This window comes from Dama dama, chromosome 15 (genome assembly GCF_033118175.1).
Source record: "Dama dama isolate Ldn47 chromosome 15, ASM3311817v1, whole genome shotgun sequence".
Classification (NCBI taxonomy): domain Eukaryota; kingdom Metazoa; phylum Chordata; class Mammalia; order Artiodactyla; family Cervidae; genus Dama; species Dama dama.
This window is the reverse complement of record NC_083695.1, coordinates 92,826,118-92,833,192: the sequence shown is the minus strand read 5'-3', so window position 1 is coordinate 92,833,192 and position 7,075 is coordinate 92,826,118. Positions and strand designations below refer to the sequence as shown.

General features: G+C 47.0%; 1 protein-coding gene across 10 annotated transcripts in view; it reads right to left on the bottom strand.

Annotated features, from left to right (window-relative positions):
• Positions 1-689: 689 nt before the first annotated feature.
• Positions 690-7,075, bottom strand: part of PTPRE (protein tyrosine phosphatase receptor type E) — a 183,148-nt gene continuing 176,762 nt past the window's right edge. For all 10 annotated transcript variants that reach the window (XM_061162914.1, XM_061162913.1, XM_061162912.1 and 7 more), the window contains 2 exons: positions 6,172-6,307; positions 690-3,572 (listed from right to left, as the gene is read on the bottom strand). In XM_061162914.1, coding sequence (XP_061018897.1) covers positions 3,498-3,572; positions 6,172-6,307 — 211 coding nt within the window. In that variant the 3' untranslated portion in view covers positions 690-3,497. The remainder of the gene's footprint in view (positions 3,573-6,171; positions 6,308-7,075) is intronic.

Genomic DNA, 7,075 nt, shown 5'->3' with positions numbered 1-7,075 from the left:
CCACAGACCCATAGGGCAAACCCAATAGCTAGAGGGTCCATAGGAGCAAACAGCATTCATTGCAGGTGAGTTTTATCAAGTGAAGAGGATTAAAGGTTTTCAGATGATCCATTTTAACAAATATAACATGGCTTATAAAATTTATTAAGTGCAACCAATAATAAAGAGCATATGCTTCAATCTCCACATTAGGTCCAGAATATCTGAAAGAGGAAGCTGGTGTGTGAGTTAGGAAAGGTGTGAAACTGAAAAAGAGTGATCTGGGGTCCCTAGACACAGATGTGGAAAGGAAGGCCGAACAGGAGTCGAGGTTTTAGGAGGAGAAGCAGTGTTGGAAAGGCTTTCTGATCCCACCTGGAAGTGGACTGGGAGCATTCGGTCACCTTCCTTGTATATTCTGAGAAACCACTGTTCAGAGCTCAGAGCTTCTGTTTGGACTCTAGGAGGGTGGCCCTCTGTAAGGTGGTTATAATGCAGGCTTCACGCACCACTCAGGCTACTGAAGACCAGTGCACTGGCCATCACACCCACACATGGGGGCTGTGTCTATGACCTGTCTGAGTTAGATTTTACAAGTCCTAAAACTGTCTATATAAATCCATGCTTACCTGCTAATGAATGTCTTGTCTAGAAGGATTTAAGGCATAGGAATAAGATTAGGAGACTTCAAAGAAGAAAGAGACACAGGCTGGAAGTCAAAGTAAAGATTTATCCTTGCAACAGAATGTTTTGGATCTTGCAGTTTGCATATACAAATTCAGCAACATTCACTGGCATTGGAATCAGAGCAAGATCAAATGATAAATGGAATAAAACAACAAAAAATGATAGTTGAAACCAGAATACATACATATAAAGATTGCACATAAATTAAACACAACTTAGTTAAACACAACAGAAATATCAGTAATCATACATTAAAAAAAAAAAAAAAAAAAAAAAGGCATGTCTCCAAACGCTGAAACAGAGGCATCAGGCTCATTTTAAAAAGTTTTAAAAAACACATAAAAATACCTTTTAAAACACTGGTATGCATTCTTCATTCGTAGAGCACATGGAGAGAAACAGTAAGAGTCACACAGTGACCAATAGAACAAGGAGATCAGAACGGTCGTCTTCTAATCACTATTTGGCATTTGAATGCAACCGCATGCAACAGAGAAAAACGTCAAAGGAAAAATGATTTTACCGGCGTGGCGCTGTTCAGTTATGTACAACGGACTTTCTTTGACCCAAGGGGAGGAGGTGCCAACTTTCAGGGCAAGACAGACAGGATGCAGAGTCCTGGGGCGCCCCCAGAGGCTGGAATCAGAGCTGCAGGGTGGTGGCGGGGGCCTGGAGGCTGGTGACCGAGGCCTCTGGGGAGACAAGTGCTGCCGTGATTGTGGAGGGAGCAGGGTGCTGCACCCAAAGGCCAGTGGCCTTTGCTGTGTTCTCAGAACCACAGCGGGGAGCCTCAGCAGATGCGGACGATGGCCCAAGGGGCAGGACATACACACAAACGGGGTGCCTCCCCGAGGGCACCCCTGAAATGGTCTCCCTTAATCCAAGACACGAGATGTCAGCCAGACCACGACAGGGCCTGCAGGATGCTCAGTAAAGGCTCCTGAAGCTGGACCCCCATCCGGGCCCTTGGATGCTATGATCCCTGTGTCGCCATCACTGCAAGCAGCAGCTCTGCTTTTAGGCTTCGGTGCTCAGTTTTCTCTCTTCCCCTTTAGTCAAAGAAGGACTTCGGGCTCGGGACTCTAACAATGAAAACAAATGGGGCCACCTGGTGCATCTCGCAAAGCTCCCTCCGTGCTGCTCTTTGACCCAAAAGCAGCATCAGTGTGCCCAGAAGGGAAAGGGAGGCGGTTGGCTGTGTGAGGAGCACAGGGCTGCTGCTGGTGGCGTGGCAGCGCTCACAAAGTTGTGCTTTTGTCCGTCCAGCTGGGCGCCTCCTCTGACCCTCGGGTGGGGCGTGGAGGAGTGGAAGAATCTTAATTACCTGTGGGCCTGTTGTTAGGACATCGTCTACCCTGGGTTGTAATTGTGCAATCAGTTACCAGTGGAAATATCAAATTAGGTCTTTAGATTCATATCTCTTTTAGAAAGAAAAAAACAAATGTACCCCAAAATGCACATGTTAAATGAGTTCAGAAAGGTAGACCAGATGTCTTTTTTTACATTGTGCTCATCTATTTAGGCATCTGATGGTCATAGACAGGTCACTGCCATTAAACATTTTCATGTTCATCCTCTTTTTTCTGGCCCCACAAGCCAATCCTGTCTGGCAATGAGATCACTATTATCCAGTGTCAGAAGTCTCAATAGGAACCATTAAAAAAATAAGTTAGTCTTTAGAGTAAGGATTTCTCTTTCTTTCCTTTTATTAAATATTAAGAAGTGGGACTTAAAAAAAAGCTGTATAAATCTAGATTTTAAGATTTTTTTTCTTACAAACAGTCTTAACTTTTACAAGAGATTTTTTTAAAATACCAAAACACTTCTCAGAAAGTTTAAAGCATAATTGCTTGTGGTTGCCCGACTGTTTCTCCCAGGCAGTCGGGCATGTCAGATGCCCTATCTGTGCATGTCAGATGCGCTATCTGACCTTTTGGAATGGGAAGTGATTTCTTTATTGTGCCTCGAGGTATAGCTCATGACTAGCAGGGCAGAATGGTGGGGTGCGGGTTGGGGGCAGAGGAGTGAGAAGGGCAGTGGGTGTGATTCTCAGGGGGCCATCTGAGTCCACCACCCAGACAGATGGACAGCAAGCAGTGCCAGAGAAGTGAAGCTCTGAGAACTGGTTTGCTGGACCTGAGGCCACACGGCCACTGGACCACTGGCCTTCACATCTCTTTTTGTCTCGACAAGATGGCACAACGCAGTTGAATAAATGCATTTCTAAGTATCACCCATAGCCACCAATTACCCCAGTGTGTTTTAGACCTGGACTCAGGTTGTAAAGTCATCTTTGAGCTTTAAAAGGTAAAGGTAAAACCACAGGGGCCGAGACTGAGGACTGCAAGACTCCTTGTTTACACCGTGTCTTCATGAACAGTTTGCCTTCAAAAAACTGCCACTGCTCAGGACTGTGAAATCAACATCAGGAAATTTTCCACTGATTTCTGAGTCCTCGACTGTTTCCTAATGAAGTCGTGGTTAGTACCTTGCATAAATAAACACACTCGGCATATTAAGATTTTTAGCATTTAGAGGTGTTGACTGCGTGAAGTTACAAGATATGAATCTAATGAAAAATTAAAATATTTTTTACTGATATTAGCAGAAATATATATTTTGTGGGATATTATTTGACCTTAATACATTATTCCAGTTTTTAAAGGGCATATTTAAGATTCAATAACTTTACAGCAGGTGGCCTTTAAAGCATAACAAAATATATACAAAGAAATTAGGAAGGATATTAATGTCAACTATGAAATAAATTAACATGATTTTTACAAAATATACTGACCATTAAATTAAAAAATATTTTAAGGCAGGAATTTTCATTTGAAATTAGCATAATCAGAAAATATATCAATAAAATCTTGTACCACTTTGTAGCAGAATTCATACTGTTCCTGAAAAAGAAAACCAAGAACATATTAAAATGATATTAAAGATATATTGAATTAATTTAATTAGAAGAAACACTAAAGAGAAGACATAAAAAAATCTGACCAGTTATTAAAATACTGTTTATCCTGATGCATATAAACTTTTGCTACATAATTTAGTTTTTAGGCACACGATGTTTCCAAATAAAGCTATTTTTCTACATAGAAATGTCAATGTTTCAACTCAGTGTATTTTGGACTCACTGAGTGAGAGATCTCTAGTTTTCATATTTAAACTAAAAACCACTACTTCAGAACGAAAAAATAATAGCAAACCTAACCTCAAACTTCATAATGCAATGAAAATAATCTATAAAAGTTAGATAAGATGGAAATATAGGTTATTTTTAAACCTAAATTTACACTACAAAAGGGCATTGCTTTATATCAATTTTACTAAAATTTAAAAGAATGATGCCTTGCATCTGTGGGTGTGTGCACGTTCAGCTGTGTCCGATTCTTTGTGAATGCACAGACTGCAGCCCGTCAGGCTCCTCTGTCCACAGAATTTTCCAGGCAAGAATACTGGAGTGGGTCACCACTTCCTATTCCAGGGGATCTTCCCGACCCAAGGCTTGAACCCCCGTCTCTTGTGTCTCCTGCACTGTCAGGCAGGTTCTTGGCCGCTGGGCCACTGGGAAGGCCCCATCGCACATCTGCGTGAGGCTCTGAACTTATTTACACACTTGGACATCGCCTGACTTCTGACCTTCCAGCAGCTCTTTGAGGTTGCGAGACTAGAGGCCAGTGATGGGTTAATGGGGGACCAGTGAGCAGGGCGTGTGATGCCCCCAGTAAGGAGCACTGAAAAGAAGAAATGAGGACTTGGCTGGTGCTCCAGTGGGTAAGCCTTGGAGCTTCCAAGGCAGGCTGTGCGTGTTCAATCCCTAGTTGGGGAACTGAGATCCCACATGCTGGGCAGTGCGGCCAAAGTGGGGGGAAAAAAAGAAGAGATGAAAGAGAAGGGGAAAATGGAAACACCTGGACTTTCTTGGCGAGCCTACCATGCTAGCAGAAAAACCATGTGAGCACAACAGTAAGCAGGCAGGAGAGTGGACCCCAGAGGTTTGAGGAACAACAGACGTGCAGCTACCCTTGCAGACCCTGGTAACTTGCTGGCCCAGTGAATGTGGGAGCTTGGGAAGCAGGGGGCCGAAGGGAGGCTACTGGCCCCCTCCTCCTCTTTCCCAGGACCCTGGGTTCAGCCTCTTACCTAAATTCACATTGAACAAGAATCTACCAGCCTTTGGGTTGGAAGAGGCCAAACATTAGCCCATCTAGCCCTTCTGGGGTCTCGGTCCAGCCAGCATGGGACAGAGCTGTGCTTTCCAGGGAAAGAAAGATGGAGCCAAAAGCTGCTGTCCTGTGGTTGCAGAGGCTTTGGGAGAGTCAAGGACCACTACAGGGTCCTCCCTTCCAGCTACTAAGATCCCATCCGGTCACCCAGCCCTTGGAAGGAAGGAGAAAGTGCCTGCGTCAGGACTGAGAGAGCATACAGAACCAGTGGGCTGTGCCAGGGGGCCTGGGAGGGCAAGTCCTAAAACGGGAAGCCTTGGGGAAAACTCCAATCCTTTGACCACCTGATATGAAGAACTGACTCATTGGAAAAGACCCTGATGCTGGGAAAGATGGAAGGTGGGAGGAGAAGGGGACGACAGAGGATGAGATGGTTGGATGGCATCACCGACTCAATGGACATGGGTTTGAGCAAACTCCGGGAGTTGGTGATGGACAGGGAGGCCTGGTGTGCTGCAGTCCATGGGGTCGCAGAGAGTCAGACACAACTGAGCGACTGAACTGAACTGGAACTGAACTGAGGAAAATATGTCCCTGGAGAAGGGCATGGCAACCCACCCCACTGTTCTTGCCTGGAGGATCCCATGGACAGAGGAGCCTGGTGAGCTACAGTCCATGGGGGTCTCAAAGAGTCGGACATGACAAACATTTTCACTTTTCGTGGGAAAAGCAAGGGGTTATAACAGTCTTGAAAACTGAACTTGCTGTTGCAGGACAATCACCGAATTTGGTAGGGAGGCATCTCTTCTGAAAACCAGAAAGGGTGGGTTTCCACCATGGAATGAAGGAAAACCTATGGGCAACTGTGCTCTGCATGGATTCCTTAAGCCCCCTGGGCGGCATCTGGAGGCTGAGTGAGACCCAGCCAAGGACAAGAGTCCACATGCCCCGTGGAAGGCAGAAGATGACAAGAATCAGGACCGTAAATGTCACCGCTGCTTGTGAACCTCTATGTCTGTAAACGTAGACTGGAATCTGCAGGAACAGTTCCCTGACACGCAGCTAGGCCTCTGTCCAACGGGTCTTATCATCCAAAGCCAGGGCTGTGCCCGTCCTCACGTGTCTGCCCAGGGGACAGACCCCACCCTGACGCAAGGGAGGAAGGGAGTCAGTGACGCTTGACTGTATGCTGTCTGGGACTTTCAGCTCTCTGTCCTGGAAGCATAACCTCCCTCCTTCCTTCCTGGTGGACTAGAGCTCCTTCAGTGCAACATACATCAAATGCAACATGAGACAATTCTCAACCCCTCTGGAAGCCGTTTCTTACCAGGGTTTGCACCATGTGTGGCCTCTGAAGTCGTAAACTCTTCACAGCTTGGAATACGTCTAAAAGCCCCTCAGCCTTGACCCGTTCCAGAATGTTGCTGAGTGCTATGAAAGTCCCCGTCCGCCCCGCTCCAGCACTGCAGAGAGAACACGGGGTGAGACACCGAAAGTCCCCCGCGGGGATGAGAAACCCACAGCCTCCACCCGGCCCTGCACGCCAGCGCGGGAATGACGGGAGCTCGGATCTTTAACGACCGTTTTATATGTAGCTTGGCTTTGGACCGAGAGTCAGCCAACACAGACATCCTCAAGAACGTGCCTAAATGTAACATGAGTCAGATCAGAATCAGGGACGAGTTTTCAAGCTGGTGGACCCATTTCCCTTCCTCCTTGTGGAGGAATGGCCATCTCAGAGGATAGCCCCTGCACTGGCAGCAGCTACATCACCTGGAAACTTCTTAGGAGTGAAACCCCACCCCGCTCCCGGTTCAGGCGTAGGGAGCTGCAGTCCTGGCCCACATTCCCCGTGTGTGCAGGGACCCCCTTCCGAGACGGGAGGCGTGCAGGTGGATGGAAGGGGTGGCTGGGACAAAGGACAGCCCCTGCCAGGAAGGGTCTGATAACTGACCCTTCCCGGCAGTGAAGGTCTGCACCTCCTCTACTTAACAGGATCATTCGGATAAACCCTGCCGGAGCAGACCCTCTTGGGAGAGAGAGAGCAGGCCTAACGGAGGCAGGCGTGGCTGGCTTCTTCCACGGAGCCCTCGGTGAATGCGGAGTTCTCACTGGGGCCCCAAATCCCGACTGTGGGTTTTGCTCATCTTTGTTTGCATCCTTGGTGCCCAACACCCATACCGTTCAGTCTGGGTTTGTGGAGGCGGAAGAAGGAACTCAGTTCTCCTTTA